The 27,390-nt window shown below is 49.7% G+C and overlaps 8 protein-coding genes across 8 annotated transcripts; 5 read left to right on the top strand and 3 right to left on the bottom strand.

Annotated features, from left to right (window-relative positions):
- Nucleotides 1–467: 467 nt before the first annotated feature.
- Nucleotides 468–3,338, bottom strand: FTJAE_9246 (uncharacterized protein; the record flags this gene model as incomplete). Its single annotated transcript, XM_037356147.1, has 4 exons — nucleotides 468–1,053; nucleotides 1,105–1,350; nucleotides 1,414–2,142; nucleotides 3,256–3,338. 4 exons carry the CDS (start codon nucleotides 3,336–3,338, stop codon nucleotides 468–470), a joined length of 1,644 nt encoding a protein of 547 aa, XP_037203668.1.
- A 2,117-nt stretch (nucleotides 3,339–5,455) lies between these two features.
- FTJAE_9245 (sterol regulatory element-binding ECM22) lies at nucleotides 5,456–6,951 on the bottom strand (the record flags this gene model as incomplete). Its single annotated transcript, XM_037356146.1, has 5 exons — nucleotides 5,456–6,194; nucleotides 6,252–6,370; nucleotides 6,436–6,663; nucleotides 6,720–6,769; nucleotides 6,834–6,951. 5 exons carry the CDS (start codon nucleotides 6,949–6,951, stop codon nucleotides 5,456–5,458), a joined length of 1,254 nt encoding a protein of 417 aa, XP_037203667.1.
- A 4,819-nt stretch (nucleotides 6,952–11,770) lies between these two features.
- FTJAE_9244 (uncharacterized protein) lies at nucleotides 11,771–12,945 on the top strand (the record flags this gene model as incomplete). Its single annotated transcript, XM_037356145.1, has 2 exons — nucleotides 11,771–11,856; nucleotides 11,937–12,945. The coding sequence occupies 2 exons, from the start codon at nucleotides 11,771–11,773 to the stop codon at nucleotides 12,943–12,945; spliced, it is 1,095 nt and encodes a 364-aa protein (XP_037203666.1).
- A 2,000-nt stretch (nucleotides 12,946–14,945) lies between these two features.
- FTJAE_9243 (uncharacterized protein) lies at nucleotides 14,946–17,479 on the top strand (the record flags this gene model as incomplete). Its single annotated transcript, XM_037356144.1, has 3 exons — nucleotides 14,946–16,586; nucleotides 16,641–17,235; nucleotides 17,322–17,479. The coding sequence occupies 3 exons, from the start codon at nucleotides 14,946–14,948 to the stop codon at nucleotides 17,477–17,479; spliced, it is 2,394 nt and encodes a 797-aa protein (XP_037203665.1).
- Nucleotides 17,480–20,233: 2,754 nt separating this feature from the next.
- Nucleotides 20,234–20,903, top strand: FTJAE_9242 (uncharacterized protein; the record flags this gene model as incomplete). Its single annotated transcript, XM_037356143.1, has 4 exons — nucleotides 20,234–20,330; nucleotides 20,510–20,519; nucleotides 20,571–20,722; nucleotides 20,770–20,903. The coding sequence occupies 4 exons, from the start codon at nucleotides 20,234–20,236 to the stop codon at nucleotides 20,901–20,903; spliced, it is 393 nt and encodes a 130-aa protein (XP_037203664.1).
- Nucleotides 20,904–21,672: 769 nt separating this feature from the next.
- FTJAE_9241 (uncharacterized protein) lies at nucleotides 21,673–22,233 on the top strand (the record flags this gene model as incomplete). The annotated part of the gene is made up of 1 exon (XM_037356142.1): nucleotides 21,673–22,233. The coding sequence occupies one exon, from the start codon at nucleotides 21,673–21,675 to the stop codon at nucleotides 22,231–22,233; it is 561 nt and encodes a 186-aa protein (XP_037203663.1).
- Nucleotides 22,234–22,484: 251 nt separating this feature from the next.
- On the bottom strand, nucleotides 22,485–22,826 carry FTJAE_9240 (duf543 domain protein; the record flags this gene model as incomplete). Its single annotated transcript, XM_037356141.1, has 2 exons — nucleotides 22,485–22,682; nucleotides 22,749–22,826. 2 exons carry the CDS (start codon nucleotides 22,824–22,826, stop codon nucleotides 22,485–22,487), a joined length of 276 nt encoding a protein of 91 aa, XP_037203662.1.
- Nucleotides 22,827–23,171: 345 nt separating this feature from the next.
- On the top strand, nucleotides 23,172–27,359 carry FTJAE_9239 (nucleolar pre-ribosomal-associated protein; the record flags this gene model as incomplete). Its single annotated transcript, XM_037356139.1, has 3 exons — nucleotides 23,172–23,222; nucleotides 23,278–26,551; nucleotides 26,599–27,359. The coding sequence occupies 3 exons, from the start codon at nucleotides 23,172–23,174 to the stop codon at nucleotides 27,357–27,359; spliced, it is 4,086 nt and encodes a 1,361-aa protein (XP_037203661.1).
- Between the last annotated feature and the right edge of the window lie 31 nt (nucleotides 27,360–27,390).

Below are 27,390 nucleotides of genomic sequence, written 5' to 3'. Positions count from 1 at the left end.
TGAAATCTGTATCAAACTCATATGAGAATGATCGGTGTATCTGTTGTCATCTTCGCGACGTCCCCCTTTTTCCTTTCCAGCTCGACTCTAAAGTCCTTGGTGTTTCTCCCGTCACAGGAACTCCCTTATCATCCTGGCGCAGCAATAGCGCAATCCATGGGTTGACATCCGTGGTCCTTGTCCTTGGATTGATGGATTCCGGTAGTAATGAAGTGCTTCCGTTCCTAGGAAAGAGTCTACTCGGCTGGACATGTCCTTCTGCCGTAGATCTGTGGCATCATTGCCCGGTCCTTGGGACGTCTTCGAGATTCAGAATTTGTCTCTATATTAGACGGACTTCTTTTCTCTGCCTGTGCACTTGCACAAATCAATTTCGGCGTTTTTTTGGTAGCAGACAAGACTCGCATGTCTGAAAGATGGTTAGTCTGACCCATGTATATACATCCAGACAACTACTTACAAATCATTCAGCCAGTGCCAACCAGGGTGTTTCCTGGGTTGTTGATGGCATTGAGGTCGTTGGTGAGCTTCATCATGGAGCCCAGGCGGTTCTGGAGAGTTCCGATGTGCTGGAGGTTCTGGGTGTCCTCAGGCTTGACGAGGTTTCGCATGAGGCTCTCCACAGCCTTGCGGTGCTCCATCCACTGGTCAATAAGGGGCTGGGTCATGTTCTCCTTGGGCTCCGGAGGAGGAGGCATTGACTTGGCAGTCGCCTTGCGGCTGTGGGAAGTCTGAGCCTCGGCAGTCTCAGTCTTGCGCTTACGTCCCTTGGCAGGCTGAGCAGATCCAGTTGTAGGTGAGCCGCTGGAGCTTCCGTGGTCGTTGTGAACACGTTTCATGTGGTCACGCAAGTTCCACTGGCGAGGGAATCCATTTCCTGGAACGGCACGCTCACAGCCCTCATAAACACAAAGGAAAGGCTTGTCGCCATGGCCATGGAGTCCGTGGGCCTCACGTTCATGGCGGAGGAGGCAAGCAGTCGACGAGAAGCGGGCGCCCTCGCACGACTCAGCCTTGCAGCGGTAAGGCTTCAAGTGAGAGTCCACGAATTTGCTAGCTCAGTCAGTATACATTATCTCATTGGTTGGGCTGATGATTTCTTACTCATAGTTGCACTTGAGCTTCTCGGGTCGGTGGTTGCAGCTTGGTTGTCCTTCCCATGGGCAGTGGTAAAGTCCATCCTCGTATGGAGCGGCCTTCTTGTATAGGTCATGGTCCCGAGCGGACTCACCATCGCTGTTCTGTCGTCGTGGACCAGTGAAGGCAGAGGTGGCAGCAGGAAGCTCATCGAATGTGGACATGGCCTTTCCATTGGCATCTTCAGAGATCAAAGGGATGTTCCGGTCCAGGCTAAAACAGTCGACTTGGTAAGAAACCGGATCATTGGTCACTATGCGGTTGGGGGCTACGTACCTTGGTGACTGGCACTGAATCTCAGGGGACGAGTTTGGGCTCTGGTGAGGAAACCACAAATCCTCAATAGTGTTGGGAGAGGATGATCGAGAGATGGAGCTAGAAAAGCAATCCCAAGGGCTGGGAGGAGAGTTCTCGACCAGGGAAACATCAGGGCCGAGCTGCATGTGAGAAGGAACAACATGCAGAGGGTTGGCATCGGGAAGTGAAAAGGTGGCATCACCGTTCAGTCCACCGTCAAGGGAATAGCCGGGCCAATACATCTGGTTCGTGATACCATCGGTAGGGTCCAGGAGGCAAGTATCAATTCCATGCAAGGTAACACCGGTCTGGGTTCCAGTCTGAAGAGCGGAAGCATTACCTGTGAAGTCCATGTTGGACAGATGTGATGATTGTGACAGCGAAGAGCCGCTAGACCTGCTTGAGCTCACCCTGGACATGGCTTGTCCACCTTGGGTCACAGAAGCGGTAGTCCTGGATGTGGACCAGTTTCCTTGGGGAGGCACCCTGGTTCCTCGGGGTGTAGCATGGCCAGATGTGAAAATGAACTCCTCGGCTTCTCCGGAATGGGCGGATCCATTGTCTGAGAAATCTTGAAAGTTCTGTGGTCCTTCTACTGTCGTGGCCCATGACGAACCTGTCAACAGGTCCGCTGATGGTTCTGTTTGAGAAGAAAAAGAAAAGAGTCCAGTGTTGGGGGCCAATGTTGGCTGAGAGTAGCTATAATCGCTGAGGAAGGGTCAGTGTCCCGTTCTTCGCAATGTGAAAGCAAATAAAACCAAAAATGAAACATGAAACAAGACTCAAGTCATGACTTGGAATCAACTTTGAATCTGTTACTAGGTTAGCATTCGAGATGAGGTTGACGTGGCATTCGTTTTACAGACCAAGTATGACAGTGTGAAGCATAGCCTAGGATTAGATCTTGCATTCTGTCGAAATCCTGTGGGTCATCCATGGATTATTGTCGTAGCCAGGCAAGGTCGTCAATACAGAAATCAAATCACATCGAATCCGGCAGTGTTCCAGTGGCAGGTAGGAGATGTTGAGTGTTGTCGAAAAGTCCAGGCCTTCAATCTAAGTATTCGCAGAAAAACAAGTGGGTATAGCATCATGTATTGTCGTTGTGGGAATTCCAGTGTCGATTGAGCAGAACAATGAGATCCTCGGTGTCCATTGTGGTCCGGCAGAAAGAACGTCCAGTGGAAAGCATAATTGGTGTCCATGAATGGAAGTCCAGTGCGGCTGCACGAAGAAGCAATCAAATTGGATTGCAGGCCATTAAGCCAGATGCTACCTTGATGTCTAACACCGCTAAGCGGTACAGAAGGAGCAGAGTCCAGGCGAAGTTCCATGGGTCGTGAGATGTCCTGTCGAAATACCATCCGCTTATGAAAAGGTCCATATCCAGAAAACGAGATCAGAGGAAAAGGTCCATTGTCCTTGGGTCGACTCCTGATATCCGGAAGAGAAATCCTTGTGGTCCATGAATAGTCCAGGTTTGACCTCCGGGCGAAGGGCTGCTGATTCAATTTGAAAGCGGGCAATACTCACGAGGCTCATCGCCAGTATATAATATTATTGTTTCATGTCCGGACGGACAGATCCAGTCAATTTGAGTCCAGGGGCTTGTTGTCGTGATTATCCATGGGAATGTCAAGGTCCTTTGAGATCCAGAAAAGGATGTTCCGGGAAATGTCCTTGGGTCGAGAGCTGAAACAAGTTTCCTGGCTTGGTATCCTTGAACAGAGTGAAGCAAGATTGTCGATGTACATGATTTGCGAGCAACATGATTTTAAAAGCAAATGCTAACCTCCCAGGGAAGAGTAAGAAAAACAGTACCTGGACAACGAGTGAACCTCATCGAGGTCAGAGTTCTTGAAAGCGTGCATGGTAGCAGGCTGCGTAACAAGAGTAACAGTCATTGTATCCTCGGAATGGAGAGCAAAATTGAGCTCGTGGATCAGCAAAGAACAACGTTAGGACGTTGTCTTGCACGTTCAGACCAGTGGCAATCTGTCGAGTTGTTGGTGTTGTTGCGCGACAGGATGGATCCTTAGGCTGATTGGGTAGTTCTCAATTCCAGGTGGAAGATTGAAAACTTTGATAGTTGCGTATGAGAAAGAAGGGTAAGAAAGGCTTGGTAGTCTTTGAAGGATGAGACTGAATGGTTGGTTGGGTAGTAAGAGGCGAGAGTTGGGCAGGAAAATTGAGGAACAGAAGGGATATGTTGGGCAACGAGGGATCCTGCGGGTTTTATTGTCATAGAAGCCTGACCTGCTACCGCGACAGGGTTCCACTATCCATGTAACTGCCGCAAAACGCGGCCATTGTCTGGTCGCAGGAGTGAGTTGGCGTTTGTGATTTCAGAGTGCAGAAACCGGTGTGTTGGACTATTGCAAGGATCAGCAGAGAAGGGATGGGCCAAAACGACGAGTGACTGGTTAACTTCCCTGATTTAGGATGGGTCAGGGTGGAGATAAGACCTGGTCTGCATCCTATCACCTAGCATTAACCTATGAGAGGAAGGGATAATGGCTGTTGGACAACGCATCACTGCATCTGCGTGAGCGCAAAACCAAGTTGGACACGGATGCGGTGCGAAAAGATGTGAGGAAACATGGTCGACGGGAGGGAAAATGAGAGGTTGGCCGAGATTGCGTCCAGATGGTCATCTCGCCTGTGTTGCGAACGATTAATTACTGAGGCTGATCATTGAGGCATTCGTCCTTGGGATCAAAACTAGTGTCGGATACAGCAGCCTCCGTATTGGACCGCAAAGTACGTATCTCAGAGCCGGGCTCCTGACGATCACTTCCACCACAGCCTCGAGGATTTACAAGTCGCGAGTCAACGAGAAACTCTGTCATTCTCGTCTCTGTCAGAGTTTGACCATATCTTCTTGACCGTGGCCCGCTGCGCTATTCTCAGAAGTGACCCTCCTTTACTCTCAAGTCCTGCGGCCAAGTCAGCATGGGTGGATAAAACAAAGCAACCATTGCCAACCAGGCCACATCCTGTGAGCCAATATGCAACAGACGGCACACCGAGCATGCCGCTTATCACCCAGGTGCTTTATCTACGACCTGTGATTGCTCATGTAGCAGACCGCAACAGGCGGGGTAGGCCTTGGTCTGTTTTTAAGCATGTCTTTGATGTCTGTTAGAATGATGAGACTCATGAGAGCGGGCTGCAGGATGGGCCAGCGAATCGCTCGTGGCATGCATATGACACACAACTGCGGTCAAGAGTGTGTGAAATGCACATGCAAATGCAAAATCAGACGGCTGATAATGAGGCGCGATGACAGAAGGAGAAAAGATGGCGAGACGACAAGCCAAAAACAACCAAGTCATAAGATGGCCCAGTCCCAGAAATGGTTGGTGATGAAGCATTGTCACTGGAAACACTGACCAGGTCGGCGTCTGCCGATAGATACACTGACACAGATGAGCATAGGTAGAAAGGAGATGAAGTTCAGGCAAAATCATCTCGATTCTATGCGTTGTTGATGTTTGATTGATGGACCCTGAAAAGTCCGAGCCACCCGCGATTTTGAGTTTACTGTACCGTACGTTCCTTCCCTTCTTCAACGGGAGCGCCGTTCCGTGCCTTCCTTCCCCTCCACCCCGTCCATTCCCCGTATTTCCTACCTGGGAAAGTTGCTAGAAGGAACAATGGAAGCAAAGGAGAAAACGGGAAGCGGCCCGCAACTCCACGTGACGGTGTAACCGCCTCAGCTTGTTATCGTCTGTGGCTCTTTGAGTCTCTTGTTGAACACTACATGCCTATCTGAATTTTATCTCTTCCTCCAGGGAAAACTCTATGTATTCTATGAGTTTATGTCCTCTCATTCTACCGTTAGCTCAGCCGATGTCTATCTGCGGGTATCTATCTCATGGACCCTTCTCATTGGCCTTGAACCACGACATGCCAACACCAAATATATGATAGCTCGCATCCACGCATCACCTGGCTTGCTCCCACTCTGTTTTCAAGCAGTCAGACGCCAACTCAGCCAAGGTGACGAAGCATTCATGGCTTAGTCGGATTCTGACAGCTCTACCACTGCTGGACTTGCACTGCTCTCGCCCGATGTCTCTCCTGATATCCCCTCGTTCCATAACTCCTCTAGACCCTTTTCTAATTCGCCGTCTATCCCTCCCACCACCTCAGCCAGCATAGCCCGGGCTGACTGCCAGCTTTTGATTCCCAGCTCTCGACTGGCCAGTTTCATTTTGTCGCCGTAAACGCCTCGCCATTTGCTCAGTTGTCTTTCTTCGATTACATTATTGGCCCGGCCAGTGAACGCTATGGACGCTCCAAACAGTACGCAAAATAACCAGAGTGACTGTGTCCATTCACTCATTCTCAGATGTTCTTCGCCTGCATTAACATCGTCTATGAGTTGTTCAAGAAGCCAGTCGATCATGGTTACGTCGAAGTATCTGTCGCCCAGCTCAGAACAAAGATAGAAGAAGGTCGCTATGAAACTTGTTCGGCTACTTTTAGGGTCACCGTTCAAGATTCGTGGTACATATTGACTCGCGCTGAAACCTCTTGAAATCTCATAGTTGAGGTTGAGGTCTCTGGTATGATTTTGCCAAAGTCTGGCCGCTGGTGTTTCGAGATCTTCCCACCAGCCGTATCTCGGAGCTTCGCGCGGCGGCAGCGCTGTGATATCCCATATCGACGCAAATAGGAGAGCCATAAAGGTTGGTTGGTATTCGGGTACGTTCACGAGCTGGCCTGCTTTTCCGGTTCGTAGTCCTTCTCCGACCCTGAACAATTATCAGCAAACTTCATTGTTAGCACTGTGATCCCTCAATAGAACTGACATCTTGAGCATTCTCTGGGGCAACGTCGGCACTGGATCGACAACCCTATTCCACTCCTTTACGGCAGATTGTATACCCTTCAAGTGTCTTGAGGAGGCGTCCAGTTCTCCTATCGCGCCCTAGATCACTGATTGTTAGTGACGATTGACTAGGGGGTCGGATTGTTAACCAAGGATATCCATACCTCAGTCAGCGCAAGCGCAGATATAGCCAACATAGTGTCTCCGCTCTGTGCCAATTCAGGACTCTGGAGCTGTTCTCTCGCGAATTGATAGGTTGCTGCTTTATGGTACAGGAATGGGATCCTGACCTCGTCCATCGAACCGGTAACCCATGCCCACTGGCATGCTGATAGCATGAGGCACATGTGCATGTAGCCAGGGTTCTCGAACGATTTTTGTATTCTAGCAGGCTGTCAGTTGAAGGTGTTTAGCAGGTCATGTCGACCCAACTACCGAGTTGACGCACGCTGAAGATTCCAGCTCCCGAGCAACAGGTCTCGAGCCCCAGACCGTGTACTGTGAAACTGGTACAAAATGTTAGCCCTGTGGGACGAGTATTTCTCTCGGTGAAGTGACTTACAATGTCGGAGAAGGCGTTTGGAGTGCTCCGGAAGAGCATCGAAGGACCCTCCAACGTAATTGTTGAGGGCATTGCTCATCCCTGGCGAGGCTGGTGCCGCTGACTCGGTAAGTGCCATTTGGGACCCAAAACTCCCCAGAGCAACATTGCTGGACGACGATGATGGTGAAGGTGACGAATCATTGGATGGAAGCGGCTGTTCTGGAGTCGGATATATGCATTCACTCCCCGTCTGAAGGCAATTGGTGCTGTGTTGGCAATATTTGTTAGTCAGTCCTACAAGGCTTACGATTCAACCGACCGGAGCCTCATGCAAAGCTCGTCTATCCCACGCCGGAGCCTCGCGTAGCCTTGCAGCAACGACAAGAAAACGAGGGGAAAGTATCGATTGTTCCACGAGTAAGACCGGGAAGTTTAACATACCAAAGCGGCTTTTGCTCGTCGCACCTCACATGCCTGGCCTTGCATCGAGTGCATCCGTTTTTGCTTCTCCGATGAAACTTTCTCTTTCGTTCTTTGTCTTTTGGCGGCGCCATGATGTTATCTTGGCATCCCTCAGTGGCTATGCGGTATATCTTTTCTGGGACTGGTTATGGACAACAGTGGCTTCGTCTACATGTTGCTAATGTAGGCTCCGTATATCACCAGGCGCCTCGCCAATGACTCGGGGGCAGTCGAGAGGAAATATTCCACGAGAAGCGTGGTCTTGAAGCACGACTGACACGGTTCAAAGAAAACAGAGGCAGGCAATTCAAGAATTCCTTCGTATTGAGGACCAGCCTTTGCCCGATACAATCCACGCCAGTAGGCGGGATATCCCCAAATAGATTTCAAGGGAGCAAAGCTCGTTTTCCTAGACGAAGGCTGCAGGGTCTCGACCCAATCAAATATCACTGATTCTCTTAGCCCCATGACTCGCTAGGTCCCCAGTGGCGGGGGCTTGTTCACAAAACCCGTAGAGGCTTCATTTTCGCCCGGGGTTGATGAGATCAGTGAGGCCATACTGAGAGAAAAGTCGGCCGCCTGGAGAGAAAATGGGCTGGAATAAAATGTCTCGTTTTCCGATGGACCTAGACTTTACGTCCTTGAGAAGCTGCTACGTCACATATAATACGCACGGCGACAGCTATTCCAAATCGTAGCCTCATCGCGACAGGAGCAGGATGATAGTGATGGCTCAACCCTTTGGATACCTAGCCGTTGGCTGTTGGAAATAAACACGAAGACGAGGATATCATGCTCAGCATACGACCCGATGGCATGGACTAACACGAAACCGATTCGACGACCCCTGGAAGGAGGCGATTTTCTATACAAGCCAATCATTCCCAGCTGGCGATTTGTCTTTCATTGTCTCGTACCACGAAATAGCAAAAGAGGTTCTCGCGATACCGAAAGCGGCCGAATCTCCAACTCGGAGCGGAGCGGTTGAGGCGTCGGTGTGGGGGCCCGCCTCTCGGAGCTGACTGTTAAAGTGTCTCTCGCTCAACTGTTAGTGGACAAAGTGTGGGGATCGATGTCTATTTTGGGCCTTTCTAGATGTCAACAGGGGAGACTGCATTAACGAACGCCTGGTACCGAGAGAATAGCTCGTGTTCTTTCAGCCATGGACCACGTGCTAGTAAGCGGCGGCGCGAGACACGGTCTTGTTCAGCCTTAGATAGGAGAGACAATGACACAGTTTGTCTTCTCAGCAAGGGAGGTTGTCTCGTGTCCTGAAATTACCTTAGATATCTGGAATCAGAGAGGCTGGTGAACCTCGTGTTGAAGGCCTAGGGCTAGATGAGTCCAGGGTATCGAGAATGATGAGTGAAACAGTCGAAGCTCGCCATGTCGTATCCAGAAAAAGATTGAGGAATTCAGTGGCCTATCAGTGATTGAGAAGGTAAGCTGAACAAAGTATGTCTCTTAGCAGAGCTGAGCTAATTCGAGCGGATGGGCCGAGATTCTGATTGAGGCTATGGTGATAGGTGCTGATCAGCAATAAGGCGAGCGATGGCGATGCAGGGACGAGGGCGCGGACACGGGAGAGCGAGTGTTTTGAGCAAAGCCGAGGAAAATAAGAAAGAAGAAAAGAATTTACCGACTCGTCGAAAGAATAAGGTTATTCTGAGTGGCTGAGAAAAGTCGGCATGATAAAAGTCATTGTCGTACACTTCGGCTGTGCCACCTCATCTCCTCCACGTCAATCAAACAAGCGACAATTGAGTTAACATGGAACATTTGGCCTGGGTTCCGCAGATCGGGTCACATGCATTTGCCCATGTCATGCTAACTAATGATCTGGCATCTTTCCAGTGGACAGCCCTGCTTCGGCTAATGGAATATGGGGAATCGACGTGAGCAGATGCCGCTGTCCACGAGGCGGTCAATATCTACTCCCTCTCAGCCTTTGGAGTTGTGGACTCCAGAACCGAGAATTTATCCGATAGTTATCTTTCATCCACAGAGTTGATAATGCATGCTTGACCATGTGCATACGTACATCCGCCTCACAATCAACAGAGCTGAAGCCTGAACTCGGCCGGTTGAGGCGGGCAGACCCTTTCTTCGTCCTGTTGCCAGCTGCCGAGATGCCACGAGCTTCAAGGGCCACGACAGGGCTGTGGAGTAATCATTGACGTTGTAGGTTGTTGGCGTTTGCATCGGCGTCAGACCACTGTGTCGCCCTCTTCCGAACCGAGGAGGTCTTCTTGTTCTATGTGTGCGTGAGGGTGCGGTGTAGAAGTCCAAGAATCACAGACTCCTAGGTAATGGCTGTAACTGATGATGATGGTCCATGATCATCGCAGTTCGTCAAATACTGTCAGCCTATGTTCATATCGTTCCTCTACTGACAACTCAGACCCAATCACCGACCGCCCTATTAACGATCAACCCCCAGATTCGACCTCCGCCTTGCCGAGGGTGGTCTGCTGGTAGTCAATTAATCGATGAGTTGGTGGGGGTCAAGTTGTGTATGTATGTATGTCTGGCTACGGTATCATAATCCTGAGCAGCAACAAACAAGGAACGGAGCCCAAACAAACTCAAAATCCAATACCCAACCATCCATTGCCCATCGTCGCTCGGGCTCCCGTCCCGTGATTCAAGATAGAGGTGGTCAGTGGGCATCAATCGAAGCCCTGTCGGGTTCACTTACATACGCAAGACAACACGCCTTGGTGCCTGACCTGGACGTTTTAGTTACCTGAACGTTAGTCTCTAGTAACCGTCTATCGAGTCCCATCGTTGGTTGATGTTGATTGACCGCTTCTCAACGGTTCCAGGTACTACCCTGTTCGTACATACAGACAGTACAGTACAGCACTCACTCTGTCACTCTCTTATGAGGTCAGTCAGCGATGGATGGATGCCAACGCGCCTCGCTTGCTTGCTTGGGCAACAATGCTTGAGCGCCCAATGCCAATGCCAATGTACTCGGTCACCCAGTCACTCTCAATTTGTCACGGCCGAGGCAGTGACTTTTTCGGTTTACTTTGTTAGGCACTCTGGGGTAACCCGGCACTCGGTATCAGTACTCCCACTGACGATACCTCTCCACTCTCTACTCGGTTCTCTGGCTACACAATATGTCCAGTAGGTGTCGTCGTGGGATAGGTAAGGTACATATTTCATACTGAATGTTGATGGTTAAACTGGCACACAAGACGTCACCCACCCTGGCTGGCTGGCTTTGGATCAGAGACAGGGTTCGCTCGTGGGTTCTTTTCGCTTGGTAGTTAGGTTGCTTGCGCCATCCAAAAAGTCAAGAAATTTGCCGATATTAATTAAATTGACACTCTCTTCAGGTACAGTACAAACAGCAACCTCCGAATCGCCGGATTGACACCCTCCAAAACATCAAAGGAATGGGATTCTGGGGCGAATTCCACTGCAAATCTTAGCAGAAAAAGGATTAATTTGGGCCATCTCACCACTGACTTGCTTCACGCCTGGTCCCTGTCACTGCCCACTACCTACCACTACAGCGCACTACTACAAGCTACTGGCTACTCACTGCTCAACTCGACTAACTAGACTAACCAAGTCACTCGCTAGTGAATGGGGCATCGCTTTTTTCCATCGCCATCCATCTCTCACGAACAGGGTTTCGCTTCATGACATGCGTCGTCCCCGTCTCTGTCTGTACCTTACCTTGATCCCTTGCAGCCTCACGGGCGAACATAAATCGTCCCCATTCCGAGCTTCACTCCTCTCGATTCTCTTCCAATTCTGTACCAGTTCGGTTTAGATCAGCTTGTTCAACAGCTTCACCCGCAACTGGTTCGCTCAGAAGCGCCTCCAAGGATCTTGCACTACTGTCTTAGTGCTTCTTCACTATCATCCCGCGAAGTTTACCTAGTTTCTTTTTTTTTCTTCCTGCTCTTCCTAGAAACGGCCATCTCAGCAGAGTGATCCATCTGCCTGGACCACATCCGTCCATACCTTACCACAGACCACAGGACACACAGGTCACACCGCCTAGACTACAAGTTACATTCTACTGTACTGTACAGCCGCCAACCTAGTCCAGCCCAGCAGGAGGACCCAGAACCCAGGACCCAGGACCCAGGACCCAGGGAATTTCATCACCATCAGAAAAAAAAGGAAAACCCTAGTCAACCGTCGTGGATGACCCTGGAGAAGATACTTAGCCCAGCCCAGCCTGTCTTTTGGAAGAAAGGGAACCCAGGCCCAGGATCATTCACTGCCCAAGGGACCCCTCAAGACCCAAAGGGACCCATAGTGTACAAGCTGTCCGCTGTTCATCTCCATTAACATCGGTTTACCGGTAGTCTGTCTTGTTCTCTTTTTTTTTTAATTGGAACCCAAGGCGTGTGGACTTGGGAACGTGGATCCATTCTGTTGCTTCTTCACGCCGGTGGATTCTTTCTTTATCAGCCGCAAGTCTCGTCAGGTCTCGTCCAAATTAACACTTATTTGCGGTTTTTACAATGATGAGCCAGTACACTATGGCACAACCAGAGCATGCCTACAAGTCTTCAACAATGTCCAACAGTCCCTGGAATCCAACTCGCAGGTGAGATAGCATTCCTCCCCCCCCTCTGTTGACCGTCTCTGTGCGTATGAAAGGATCATGGCTGGCTAACTCACCAGCAGCTCATTTACCGATCCCTCGGTACATGGCAGTTTCGACAATGGCTTTTACTCAGCACAAAGGTATGGTACTTCTCGGAACAATACCAGCTCGGACTCATTAGTAACATCGGCCGCTTCAAGTGTCAACTACTCAGCTAGCAACTATAACCTAGCTGGCGGTCTGCCTATTGGTACTGGCGGCCATATGTCGCGACCCGAGTCAGCCTATCCCGCTGCTCCATCATACGGCGCCCGTCCTGCTTCAGGATCATACGGAAAGCCTGTCGTCCATGGTTCATACAAGGGAGCTACCTCTCAGTCCTGGGAGAACCATGATCGATACTCACCTACCGACTCGGTGGACGATATCATCGCTTCGCCTAACCTGTCTGACTACTCCCTGGAAAATGGGATGAGCAACTCTGCTCCCGGAGGAAAGTCAAAGTCATCAGGCAAAGGTCGATCGCAAAGACGTCCCTCAAACCGTGATGAGTTTGACGGTCCTCATCAGTTCTTGCAGCGACCACCTCCCGATGTCATTGCTATGCAGGAACGTGAGCTTCCTCACCTACCTACGAACCTTCATGTCCAAGAGCAGGACAGTGTTTTGAGCCAGGTCAATGACCGACTTTCGCAATGCGCATACGATTTCGTTGCCAAGTACCAGTTCCCCATTCCTCTCACTCAGGACATGAGGCCTGTTGAGCGACCTCAGGATCGAGAATGGACCGAGTGGGTTTACCTCCTCAAGCGTCTCGCAACGAAGCGACGCATCCCAGCGCGAGTGCTCTACAATGGGCAGATCAAGCAGTTTGTCACCATCCTCGAGAACTCACTCGAGATGAGACACGCTGCTAAGCACCAGAGTCGCCCTCTCAAGGACGACCGCAACATCCTTCAGCTGATCTCGGCTGGTATTCAGGTGGCCAAGATCCTGAAGGATGCGTCGGCTATGGACTACCTAGACCGACTATACGTTTCTACAGACAAGCAGATCCAGGATCGTGCCGCAGCGCGGTACCGAGCTTAAGAATCCAAGCTTGAGCACACGAGTCTTCAAAGCGATTGACTCTAATGATATACGTTTATATGCTCTCCTACAACAGGAGGCATGATGCCTGCCGGTTACGACAACGGCACGAATCAGAAACAGGGATGTGGCCCAGGCAAAAAAGGGTTCGGGGCCACAAGCACAATTTGACATTGTGGACGATAATGTTTATCATATACGGACGATGCTCTCTAGGGGTCATAGGGGGCCTGCGTGCCAGGATCGCACCAGCCCTTCCCAGCAACCGTCTTTCTGGTTGGGAGGCTAATGTCTGAGCGTGTTGGAGTTTATTTTATGGCACTTTGTTTTCTCTGGAATTTTGTTTCGCATATGAACGAGTCATGCTTTTTTCTCTCGTGCTTTTTTTTTGGTTTCTAGCACATGTTTATACTTATCGTTTTTTAACTCGATTTGAAGAAGAGTGCTCCAATACAGAACAGACAGGACTCACAATGATGAAATCACTGTGTATTTGAGATATCGAGAGCTGATTCGAAGAGCTTATGGCACATCTTCATGCCTGTCATTCCAACTGTTCGAACCGTTGGTGGCGTTGGGTGACGAGTGTGAAGGTGGTGGTGTTGGGCATCGGTTGGGTTGGCAAGGATTACGATTTGGGGGGTGAAGGCCGTGATGATGATGATGATCTCTCGGGAGCAGGCATCTCAACTTTATTTTCACTGCTGATCATTAGGCATGCATGTATTGGGCGTGTGATCCTTGTGAGGGTTGGGAATCTATGTAGCAACCGTGGTCTTTGGAGGCCGACGGGCGCTGCGGGACGACATGATGGAGATATGGTTTCAAGACCGCATGTATTACGAATACAATATGACCTGATATGGTACGTATAATCTGACATTGTCCTTGGCCGTTTCAGTGAAACCCACCATGAATGAAGGTGTTATATATTACAACCTTACCATGGTAGCTAGCTCACGATTCATCATCTTGTCCTAGGGTAGCTAAACATTGTTTGTCTATGCATGGCATGCCAGAACTTCAATTGCGATTCATCCAGAACCGATATGGGATATTCATGTGAATCATAGCATTATCGAGATCACTGGAATATGATGAAGCTTTCGAGGCCACATGTCATCTGATATTGAGGCTCCATTACCATACAATGGCTTGAGGCCTTCATGCTGTGATGCGTGAAATCGTACGTAACTTACCAATCGGAGAGTCACAGACACAGATCGATAATGCTACCATTGCTGCTGTACGATCTCGAATGACAGCTCTCACTTCTATGATAGACTCGTTCTACTGACCACCTGACAGCCAAAGCAAACAAGATGCACTATCTGCCAAAATACATACAAATGCATACAAATCCATCACTTGACTGAATACTTGTTTGGGAATAGTGCAGCTGAGCATGTGCATAAATGACTGGTTGCGATAGGCCTTACCCTGCACTCTGAGATACTTAGATTTGGGTGCAAGCCTCGTAGAAAATGAAGTACCAGAGGCTCGGTAGCTGTTTGGGTCTAGCGTGGGAAGTGTTGAGACGTCCGAGTAGGTTGACCGAGAGGGAAAAGTGAAGCAGACGACTTGACTTTTCTTATTCCTCTTTCTATTTGTTTGTTTGTTCATTTATTTCGGTCTGGCTTTGGTAAAAGTGCGATTCTCTTTGACTTATATCTCGCGCTCCCTCCCGCGCTGAAAGGGTGAAAGTGGTAGTGGACTGGAGCCTTTACGACTACACGACTTGAGGAACTAGGATTCACTCACTGAGTAACGACCAAAATCACGACATTTGACGAGTTCAACTTAAAAAGAGTGAAGAAGTGATATCCAATATCATCTAAAGGACCCAACTTGGCCGTATATACATTCGATCTCATTGCCTGGACTTTTATCCCTTATCATCTCACATCTGGCGAGCATATCACCGAGCAGTATCTACAATCCGAGTTATATCTATCAAGACAACAGTATACATCCTTCGGTATCATAAAATACCGATCAAAATGGCTTCCGTACACTCCCGGCCATCACCGAACTCCTCATCCTCCTACGAATTTGAGTCTGTCCCCGATGACGAATCATGGCAGTACATCGACTACACAGCAACGGGCTCTGGCCCATCTTCCATTGGGTTTCTTTCTGATCCTGCCAGTGGAAGCCTAGGAAGCTTCGCCGTGGTTGGAAATGTCCATGGAACGCCATCTCCCTTCATGCCAGGCAATACACCCTCACCCTATGCTGCCGGCAACACTCCTCCACCATATACTTCTGCCAACAATTCATCGCCCTTTATGCTTGGAAACACACCTTCACCAACAGCTGCTTCTCCCCTATTACTAGAAGATATGGACCCGAGTGCATTCTTTGCCGCCAATGCCTCTTCATTCCATCCTCAAGAAAGCAATACCAATACAGACATATTTGCTTCCACGACAGACGGTGGATTCACTCAGCCGCAAGACTTCTTGACACCGCAGCAGTATCTCTTCTCACAGCAAAATGCGAACCAGTTCCAACCTCAGGGCTTGAATGGTATGCTGAAGCGGAGGACGGCCTCCCCTCAAGGGCAGGATACTGATGCTGCTGCAGACATGGCTCTCATGCAAAACTTCACAGCCGACATGTTCTCGATAGACACGAACGAACAGGTCCAGGTACCCCAAGTCAACTTTAACGTACAGCAGCCACTACAGTCAGATCCTAATGTTCCGCCATGGAACCCTACGAACACAAGGGGTAATGATGCCATCTTCATCATGGATGACTTCAACAACTCCCCATCGCCCGTGAGCAATTACTCTCCGAGCTCGATGAACAGTTCCAAAGCAAGCCCCGGCGGCAGCAAGTCTCCGGTATCGATACCGATTCGAAAGGTAAAGGTCGGTAAGGTCGAGAAGAAGAAGAAGGCAGAACAATCTGGCAAGTTTGTCATTGTGACTCCTAACTCCATCTCAGCCCACGCTGGTCGCGAAAACCCGTTCGAGTGCTTCGAAGCTATGAACCGGACAAGTCAGCGAGGACGTAAAGGACCTTTGGCAAATGCCACAAAGGAGAATGCCCTGCAAGTCAGGAGACAGGGTGCTTGTTTCTGCTGCCACAGTCGCAAGGTCAAATGCGACCTGGAACGTCCGTGCAAGAGCTGCAAGAAACTAATGGTTCAAGTTCCTCAGGTGGTCTGTTGGCAGTTCAGTGACTTCGTAACCATTCTATTTCCCGTATACATTCGCGGTCATCTGGAAAGCAAAGAGATGGCCAAGTTCACCAGAGAGAACATTGCGGGTTTCCATATTCAGGGGGTAGAGCAGGTATGCTCTGTTGAACTATTCTCGGGACCCCGATTCAGCACAGTGTTGGCCCTACAAGCCAAGTTGTTCACCCCTGCCAACGCCGATGTGCAGAATCACTGGCAGCTGCACAACTTGGGGCAGAATAAGGTTGAGCTGAGGGCCAACAAGGCAGCCAACCTTGGTGTCGACCTCGAGAAGTCCGCCGAGAGGGACAACCTCAGGAAACGGACCAAGAGATACATCCAGGACCTCCTGAATGAGCCAGAATTCGTCGCCCAGGTCACAGATAGCATCACAAGCACATACCTGCCAGCGAAACTGCTGCGGATCGTCAAGGAGTATGCTGACGAGACCGAGGTGAGTGAAACCTTGCGAGACGTATCATTAACCGAGCTGACAGTCATACTATAGTCCCTCATGGTCAAGCGTGCTTTGTCGATCTACTGTATGCATTACATCATGACAAGACAGCTGTGCCTGACTCAACAGACGACCGACTCCCTTCGATCCGTCGGTATGATCGAGCAGGGCCCCAACTATGTCACCCCACGAGTCCTCGCACGACAGATCAAGTCCATCGTAGACGAGCTGATGCATCGCGAGGTACAATCACTCTTCGAGCTCTTCAACCGATCGCTCAAGCCGAAGTCCCGACGCGAGTGGGCACCCTGCACCGCCGCCTTTCTCGTCCTCTGCCTCTTCATGGAGGCTGTAGAGACGGCAGCTGACACGTTTGTGCTCGCCCAGAACGAAATCAACATGAGGAACAGCGCCAGACCGGAGTACGAAAGAAGCCTTGCGCTGAATACCTGTGCCGAGGTCGAGAACATGCCTTTCAAGCAGTTCGCTTATCAGTTCCACCAAGTCTATCAGACGCACAGCAAGGAGGCCAACTCGAAAGGTTTCAACCCTGTGCTTGACAGCAGCTTTGCCGAAAAGGGCGAGCTGGACGGACCGGCTGTCAGGTTCTCGGCTCAACTGCGAGAACTATTGTTCGGCGACAGCTGTAAGTGCGACCTCAGACCCTGCTGACGGACTGACAAGTATGTTCTGGAAAGAGTCACAAGAGCTAATATTGTCTGTTACATTCAGGGCAAGAGTTGCAGTTTCTAGCAGCCACCGACATGATACCCAACACGTCGACTCATCCTTTCCCTATGGATCCGCAGACATTGTATACAGGGCGCCTCGTGGCCAGGTTTCTCATATCGTTCCAGGACGAGAGAAGCATTTTCGAGGACCTTGTCTGAGCGAAGGCTATTTGTCCGAGACATGTGCTAACGGAACGGCGAAATTATGGCGATTAACGTTGTCTTCAAAGACATGGCGCATGCGAGGCTTTGCTTGGTATAACGGTTTATGGGACACGAACACCTTGTACGGGGTATTGGATTTCTTGAATGATATGACCGAGGGGACACGCAGACGGCACACGAGGCTGAAAGAGCCATATTGTGTGCAGGTTTAGAGTAACAACAGTGTCTCAGAGTGAGCTTTAGAGAGCATGTTTTCGTTCGAAGCTTATGGTAGTATCAATAGGCTGAGTATGCCATGGCATGACATTACATGACATGAGCCAACAATGTTTCTCATGACGGGCAAGACATTGCGTGTGACGCGATACTTGGTGCAGCGTCCGACGCCCTGCCTCGAGTCACCCGTCACTCAAAACATGTGAAAATACAAGACATTTATTCACGCTGGATATGTTTGCCCGATTTTAGTCCTGATGCCACACTGCTTCTATGGTATCAGGGTGGAGCGGACCGGTTGTCTAGACCGTGGTTTTAATCTCCCACTCGAACGATAAAAATAAAGTTGACACACATGCGCATTGGAAGCGCGAGGTGTAGGCAATTCGTGGGTGCCGCTGAGCGGACTTTGAAGAACAATCAAAGAAAATGCTGTAGAAATAGGTAAGTCGTAAAGCAAAGCATGAGCAATAGCAACGGTGAGACATCGTCACACCAAACCAGCCTCGAAAAACAAACTGTCAAACGCAAGGCCCTGTTAAGCTCTTTTGCTCAGAACAGTGTCTCGTCATTCGGGCGTTCAACAACTTTCGAGGAGGACTGCATCCTGCATTGCATGAATGGATGGATGTCAAGTCCGAAACCAAGACTTGGTGAGAGCTGAACACAAAACGGGCGCTTCATCGGCGTTGACCGTGAGCGAGTGAGAGCAAGAGAAATTGCAGCCGAGGATGTCACATCGGAGATGGCAAATGGCGCCTCTGAACCTCGGAGAGGCGAAGCTGAGGCCAAACAAAGAAAGAAAAAAGGCGTTATTGTAGAAGTTTGGGTTGATTTTTAACGCGAGAAGAAGAGTTTTTAAAGAGGTAGGTCGTGGTAGGGGGACACAGATCCACACTGCACGTGACACGAGACAGGCCTGAGGTTGTGCTGGAGCTAAGCTACGATACCTTGTCGCAGCCTGTGAAATTCTCTTTTCTCCTCCTTACACTTTTTACGCACGATAAAATCAACCGGCCTCGATGTCTTTTACACTCGGAGTCGGTCATATTCAGTGCAAGAGGGACAGGGCCATCTTCTGCTGTCATACTGCGTCGAGAGACACGTTTCAATTGTCTCCCCGACCCGGCAGAAGCTCCGATACGTCAATTGCTTGCTAATCTATCTACCAACTGAAACTGAACTCTTGCCGCCACACAGCAAATGCATAATCTCGAGCGAGACTGGTATAGGACCTTCGTGTATTTTGTGTCCAAGATCCTGCGCCTTAAAGGGACCAACACCAGGCACTTATTGATCCCGCATCACCACATTTTTGTGTCTCCGGCGCCTCTCTACTTTTAGCATATGTTACATGATGCTGTGTCTCTAAACTCTACCTACCCACCTAAGGTTATCTTAAACCGGCATGGTACATTTGAGGAGTACATACCTCAAACCAGCTCTCCGACTGGCCACAAGATACGCATTACTTGCGAGCCTGGACGTAAATCAACTGGGACCATCAGTAGCTATCCGTCGCTGTGTCCAAACGGTTGTAAGCGTGGTAAATGCGTTGGATCCAGCCCCATGGGACCAATCATTTTTAACGAAGTACTCAATCCTGTCTTAACAGACCCAATGCAACCTCCACGTTACCCTTGCACCCACCTCTTCTCAAAGCAAAGGAAAGGTTATGGCCAAACCCCTGTACACAGAACCCATCTCTTTGTGCGGCGAGCGTTACATGGTTTGCGCAACGTCAGTCCATTGACGAAGCAAGATAGCCCGACAGATGGTTGGACAGAGTCCAAATATGCCTGCGGAATGACATTAGTCTGAGGACATCGCCAAGCTTAGGGTTGAGATCAAGCTGTTCCAGTGAGGGTCAGCTCGGCGATGCCTTGATGGTGGCTCTTGAACACGAGATTCTGTCAACTTGAACAGAGTACGAGTCTATAACTGGACATCGAAACTGTTTCACTGCTCTCGAACTGGCCTCGCTGTCCTACAGTTTGCATCAATACATACACAGGACCCATATTCGGATATCTTTGACTCCTGAACCTTGTCTTGTCCAACAACTGCTGTTTCCACAATAGGCAACGGAACGTCGACTTACGGTACGGCCTTCTCTTGTCTTCTTGCCTTAGAGGTTAAGCAAGCGGTAACTTGCATGCGGCGAGTGTAGACGAAGTGGAAAGCTGACGGCAACATGGCGCAGAGAAACGACCTTGAGCGACAATGAATTGCCTCATTTCGGGGGTTGTACAGCTTGTAGTGCCCCGAGGTCCTCTTTGATACTTCGCCAGGATAGTCTTATTCTTGAACTTCTTCTGAGAAGCTAATGATGGAAGCAATGTGTTTGTCCAACACAAGTCAAGTATAAGAGGCTGCACTTACCCCGTGGATTGCTTCTCTTCTTCCCAGCCCATCAAGACAATTCACACACAAGTGTAAACAAGCTTACCTTCTGCATCCAATCTCACAAGTTCTCTTTGACCCAAAGCCAAAGCCCCTTCAGTTTGCCCAACAAACAACATCAAAGCAGCCATGGCCTTCTCTACCGAAAACGTTGTTTGCGCCAACTTTGGGAGAACACCTCCGCCGCCTCCTCCTCCTCCTGCCAACCCATGGCCCAGGGACCCCGGTGAGTTGAAGACTTCTTCCTGTGTTCTCTTGCGTGTCTCGCGGTGTCCTGGAAAATGGATCACATATTACGTGGTTGAACACCTTCCGCCGTGTCATGGTATCGCTGCTGCGAGCACTTGTTCATGCTGCAGAATCAGTGTTTCTCCGATTGGGCATATGGCTAACACAAACCCACAGGTCATGGAAAGTAATTTACTCTCCATTCGCCATGCATTGAGTACTATACTACAATGCATAGCGTAGAGGAGGAACCGCGATGGCCTGATATGGAGTATACGAAGGGAAGGAGTGACGGCCAGATTGGTGAGGAGAGATCGAAGACTGGGGCGGTGGTCAAACCTTCATTTCTGTACCTTGCTTTATTTGCTTTCATAGATGATCAATTGCACGGTACCGTTGCCTTCAGCCATTTTTCTTGTGCACATTGTGCGTAATAGCAAACCGCGCTGTGTGCTCTGACAGGGCTTGTGCAGGCCAACATCACACTATGGTGTATCCCAACAGTATGACTCGAGACGCGAGATGCGAAAAGAGAGAACAGTGGAATGTGCTGCGACGAATTGACCTCTGAATGCCGCCGTTGTGGCGGAGGATTGAAGTAAAGAGTTCGAAATTGAGGACGTTGATCGTACGAGCGCGGTAACACTGGTATAAAGGCATATCGGATGATTTTGAAAGAATCAGTTCATAAGCTGTACAAGACAGAGGCTTGGTTACTAGAGTCTGCTGTCAATGCTTATGCACAAGTTCTGTAACCGACCGTGAAGCAGGATATGAGACATACCGATTGCTTATCGTTCCCTATAATGACGCTCAGAAGAACGGTGTGTCGATGACTGCAGGCCATTGAGCTACAAGGGAGTTTGTTTTGTTGGAGTTGATTTGGAGAAGTAAAAACTGCGTATGTTGTGTATGGGTTTGGTACGCTCGGAGGTCGTGACTTCCCGGACTGATATTCCTGAGGACCCAATGAAGGTGCGACTACAAGTGCGACCTGCCGACTCTAGGTACTGAGGCCTTGTATGAGGGGGTTTTCAAGAATGGGACTCAATGCTCGACTTAGATCGCAACTATGAATATGCCTACGGGAGATTAGCATGTTAGATGGACATCAAACCTCCACGATTCTCCTGCTCCTATTATTTACCGTCCTATGCACTGCACCCATTGTACACTACATCCGAATTCCTGTGCATCAATAAAACGATCGAAAGCAAAGATAACCTCCTCTTCGCTTAACCCTACCTTCGACGAGCCGTCAGTTCCGCCCGGATCCGTACGGCCTGGAACCGGATCGTCTGCAGTGTAGCCAACATTGCGCGACTCAACTAGAAAGAAGGATGCCCGACGTTAAGCGATCTGTCGACTCGGATAGGTTGGAAATCATACTCATCACCATCGTGGTCTTCGTACTCGTCTTGCTCCTCGCTGTCTTCATCGTAATTGGCGCCAGCTACAGAACACCTCGAGGGACCCGAGATGCTAAGAACGGACAGCGTGAGACGCACTGGAATACGTTGCACCAGCCAGATCAAGGAGATGGAACATATCATGACCATGAGGCTTCGTTCATCAAGAGTGTCCGAAGGCGAAGCCAGTCTCTGGCTGAAGAGCTCCGCTTGGAGCTGATAAACCTAAAACGCAACTTATCTTTACTTACAATCCCCTCGAGGGGCCGGCTGGAAAACACAAACACAAGCGGAGCGCGAAGATTTAGCATTGACCAGTTACTGAGTTTCTCCACGAATAGCTCTGAATTAGTTATAGACTGTGAGAGCTGCTATGAGTACCTGGAATCCCCGCTGTCCGTAACAGGAAGGGACGAGGACACTATGGGGACACAGAGAAGGCAGATTCGACCAACGATGAACGCAGCGACATATGAGGAGGCGCAACAGTAGGACAGCCCCTTGCTGTAGACTATAGGGACAACGGGGTTGATGACTGGTGAAAGGTCAGGAGTGGCAGGTTGTTGTACATGATACCTCTATTGAATCTGAAAAACCCATCCTACTCTGACATTGGCCCTTCGTGAAGCCCGCGGCAAAGTTCCCTGTGTCATCCCTTAACACATCGCCATTTTCTGGTGTGTTCGTTGCTGGTACAAATAAACGACTCGTTTCTCTTCATTGGCGCCCACCACTGTAATACCTTATGCGGACTGCTTCTTGAGTTCCCGCGCAGCCTGTTTCAGGCTGAAGTTGCACTCCTCATAGGCACGGCCAGCACCGAAGCCGACACCAACGAATGCGGGCCATGCTCTTCGCTTGAACAGAAGGACGGAGAAGACGACACCGAAACCGAGACCGAGGGAGGACTTGACAAGGAGGTTGGAGAGGCAGCGATCCCACTAGGGTTAAGTCAGTACAGAGATTCTATACAGAAAGTGTTTGAAGTATTCGGGTCTCGTGATTACCTTCTCATTGAGAAGAGACTCGCTGAGCGGCCGGGAAATGGCGCTGGGAGGAGGACGGGCTACAGTGGAATCGGCCATTTTGAACTGTTAAGTATCGCGTTAGTTTCAATGGTTAAAGATTAATAGAGCAAAAGGAATTGGCATACTTAGGTCGTGCAATCTGTCGTGACGAGCGAAATTAAGAGCTGCAACGAGCTTTATCTATTGACGTGATGTCAAGCTTGAATATGGAACAAGCCGGGTGACAACAGCCGGGCTGTAGGCGGTGAGGATGGTGGACCGGTAATGGTTTAGCGTTATGGCAGAACTTTGGAAATTTTGGGTGGAACTCAGGAAAAGTCGCGGGGCGCATTCAAAGATCGAGGTTTGTATAGCTTCTTTTCTCTACCATTTCTTTAATCATTCCTTTATAAAACTGTCGTTATGGACGTGGAAATGGCGGAAGACTATCCACAACAAAATTCTTCAACTCTTGTATGTATCTGTCTTGCTGCGACTTCTCAATTGTGAATGCTTACACGTGCTACAGCAAAAGACGGACCTGATTAAGACTGTGAGAGGTCTTGACCAAAACGGTCTGGGCGAAGATGGAAAGAATCTAGAAAAACTATGGAATGGCTTGACGGTATCAGCAGATAGCCAATTCCATGCTGCAGAGGAGAGCAGCTTGCGATGGCTGCTAAAGTCGATGAATGGCGCATCAAAAGATGCTGAGACTTTGCGACGCTGGCCCTTGACCTGGACTATCCTTGAATGCGTCTTTCAGCGCATTCCTTTATTCTCCCTCGCAAAGTCTCTTGCCGATAGACGATTCATTGCAGTGCTGCAGCAAACTCTGAAAGATATCTCACAACCAGCTACGAACTCATCATCCAGTTCCTCCAAGAGAAAGCGGTCGCCAACGAAGAGCTTCGACCTGGAAGCTCTGCGAGATACCGAAGGGTGTCTTATGAGTGGAGATGCTTTACTCAGTGCCCTGAAGACATTACTGGACCGCCTTCGTTCATCTGCCACGCAATCCTCCCACGACAAGATCGGCGCAGAGCATATCCGATCTCTCTTCTGTAACTCAGCAGCTGATGCAGCGACCTTGACATCATTGTTCCTAACGCTGTGCAATGTTGCGCTTACTGGCGGTGAAGAGCAAGAAGGGAGGGAATCCTGGATTGAGACGATATCATCCATTTGGGATTTTCACTTGCAAGGAACCGATGATACACTGGAGGTCGCAGCGCAGCTATTCACACCGTCCGCTGCCATCTTCAGCAAACTTGAGGGTATCGATGGATCACACGACAGGGTTACACGAGAGCCCTTACGGGCGAAATGGACGATCGATTTGGAAAATCTCATGCATCGCAATTTGATATTCCCCGCCCGAGCCGCCTTCATTAACCGACAAGATATGGAACCTGTCGCCAGAGCACTTCATGCAGCCGAGAAAAATCTTGAAACAGCAGCTCCTGCTCTGTACTTCCTAGCTTCAAGTGTGACAGATGCACTCGGTGAAGGAAGGTTACGGAAGGGAAACATCGACTGGATGAAGCAGATCTTCAAAGTTGTGGAAGCCTCGCTAAAAGGACAAGAGAACCGAGATAAGCTTGTGCAGGCTGTTCTGGAGCGAGCAGCTGAGAAGTCAATGACAATCGACACAAGTGATCTGCGTTCTGTTTGCCGAGAGTATGCCCTACAGGAGGATAGCACAAACTGGCATTTAACGGCGGTCATTGCTGATTGTGATTTTGATGTGTTCAAGCTCCCTGAAGGCGAGAGCCTGCTAGAGACCGTATGCGAGCGAAGCATCTCCCCAGAGCTTAAACCACAGGATCTAGAATCAGTGTCCAAGATTATTCAAGCCATCGCCCAAGTATACCGAACTGGACGAGATTTTGCTGGGTTCTTGAAACTATGGTTTCAGCAGCTTTGTAAGGTTGAGAAGCAGAAGACTAAGATTACATCGCCATGGCTCCAGGTTGGTCAGAGGCAGCATGGAAATACTTCATTCGAGAGCTTGATTGAAAAGGAGATGTCACCACAGCAGCTTCTAGAGATTTTGGAGTGGGTCAAGGAAGAGAAACTACACTCCAGGGCACTCTGCCTCTTCTTGGACTTCATTGCTCAGGGCATTCGAAGCGAGACATACGTGGATGCTGTTGGAAGTAAGCTATTTGATTTGGTAAGCCAAGTGAAAAAGACGTCGTCTACCTTGACAGCACTGAAGTGGGGAGTTGTGTCAAAGACCATTTCATGGGTGACCCCTGAGTCACGGGCTGAAATTTGGGCCTCTGTCCAAGGACAACTGACCAAGATTCTGTCTGAGTCACCTCTTGAGTCTAAGGAAACGTATGAGGCCTTCAAATGCTGTTGTCAAGCTTGGGTTTCCATGAGCCCTGATGACGCACATATCAGCGAGCCCGCAAGCCTGGTAGATGCTTTCACTGCCCGACTGTCAAAGGATCTGCTCTCATCAAAGTCCTTGAAGGGGAGAGACCTTTCATCATTCTTACAGCATGACCCTAAGCCAGCTTTCCTCGAAGAAGCTGCCCCAGAGCATTATTTGGCCTGGTTTTTGCAGGGTTCTGGTCGTTTAAGTCGATTCGTTTATGGTACCAAAGCTACCCTCCCGCAAGCATTGCAGAATGCGTTATCTTTACCCAGCAGTGAGGTTACTCAGTTGAGGGATATTTGGGCGTGCCTCCTTGAGAACGAAAACAACATGAACACAGTCAAAGTCGCTGGCGACCTTATCGACCGATTGATCAAGTCGTTGGAAGAGGATGGAAAGGAGAAGCGATGGCCTGCAGAGAGCAGCCAGACCTGGATACGGAGCTTGAGCAGTACCCATACAGATGCCTTTACTCGACCTCAGAGAGAACGTATTATGGAATTGCTCAATGCCCACAGAGCAAAGACGACAAAAAGGGTATCGATCGAGGGGTGGAGATACATCCTCGGACTGTCCACCAAGTTGATGGGCCGAGCGACTTTCTACAAAGGGATGGAATTCTCCCATCTCGTTGATGTTGCGGATGCCATGTCAGACATCTCTAGCTCATCACCTACCCAAGACGGCACTTTGATCGATCTGATCGAAGCATATTATATGATGGCAGCGGCCACTATTCGACAGATGGCGGAGCAATTGGACGAGCGAAGTAACAAGTACTTTGAGGAGAGCCGCAGTTTCATTTCTGACTGTGAAGAAGCTGGGGATTTGTCGCCTTTCCGCATGACCCTTTTGAAAGCGTTAATCACAGAGATTGAGAAGTCGCCAAACTTCGCTAGCCATCCTGAGCTAAACAAAGTGTCTGATACAGCAAAGGATGCGTTAGGGAAATGTGTAATTGCAGCGACTGGCTACTTTTTGAAAACGAAGAAGGCATTTGAGACTCACAATGTCATTGCCGACCTCAGGCTTCTTGCTGCAGTCGATGCCGCAGACTCGCTTACGAGTCTTTCAGGGGCTTCCAAACTAAAGGAATCGGACATCAGAAAGGCGGAAAAGAGCAGCCATGCAGCCATGGCGGCAGGAGATCTCCGGGGATGGCAAATACAAACGTTCCTCAGGACGTACTTCTCTACGCATTTGGAAGAACCCCGACCAACAACGTTTTACAGCATCAGCCAGGTACCACAGGAACTTCGTGAGCCTTTCTTTCAGAGCAATGTTGCTTCGGTCACAAAGGAGATGGACACCTCCGCTAAGATGGCGTACTTGAGGGACCTCGTTCATGTGCTTGTGCAAGGTTCGGACTCGGAAGGTCAAGTATCGGCTATCTATACCGTTGTGAACCAACTCCTAGGTAAGACAACTGAAGCCATTGAAGTTGTGTCAACTAACACAGAGTAGCATGCCCTGATCTACAAGGGAAAAGCTCCGGCTTTGACCTAGCGGCTGCTCACAGTGAGCTGACCTCAACCCTGTTGACGCTCAAGAGCCAGTCCGTTTGTAGCCGAGTGTGTCGTATTCTCTGCACACTCTTGGAGAAGAAGCCCCAGTCGATGACCCAATGGAACATCGAGTTGGTGCTCAACACCATCTCTGACTTGAGCCTGTCAACGAAGCCGCTTGGCGAACAAGTGTCCAATGAAAGAGTGCCCTTTGCACTGTTGTGCAATTTGATGGAAGTTATCATCAAGAAACACCGTCTCCGGCTTGAAGGTCACCACCACCTTCTCTTGTCAGCAATGCAGGCTCTTCTCCGTAACCTCATCATCAACCACAGTACTACCGATACCTTACGCCAAAGCTCGCACGAGACAAAGGCTCATCGCTTTGCCCGTCTTGTTACTCTTATCTGCGAGCCAACAGCCGGTGCTGTATCTCGATCTCAGCACCAGAGTTCTCTTGACTCAGCTACAGATGCGGCGAAGCGTTCAGCTGGACGACACATGTACCTGGTCATGATGCAGTACGTCAAGTTACAGCTTGAAGCTGATGTGCCCCGCCGAGTGAGAGAAGCTCTCGAGCCAGCCATGAACTCCATCTTCGACATCACACCCCCTGAGGTGAGGAAGATTCTGAACGACGCCATGGATGGAAGTGGGCGTGCTATTGTAAGAGAAATGTTCAAGTCATATACCAAGTTTGGTAAATGGAGCGGCGTATAAACGGGGACTATAGATATTGATAGATACCACC

The sequence above is a fragment of the Fusarium tjaetaba genome (assembly GCF_013396195.1).
Source record: "Fusarium tjaetaba strain NRRL 66243 chromosome Unknown NRRL66243_c0000210, whole genome shotgun sequence".
Classification (NCBI taxonomy): domain Eukaryota; kingdom Fungi; phylum Ascomycota; class Sordariomycetes; order Hypocreales; family Nectriaceae; genus Fusarium; species Fusarium tjaetaba.
The sequence above is the reverse complement of the archived record's forward strand: the minus strand, read 5'-3'. Positions and strand labels throughout refer to the sequence as shown.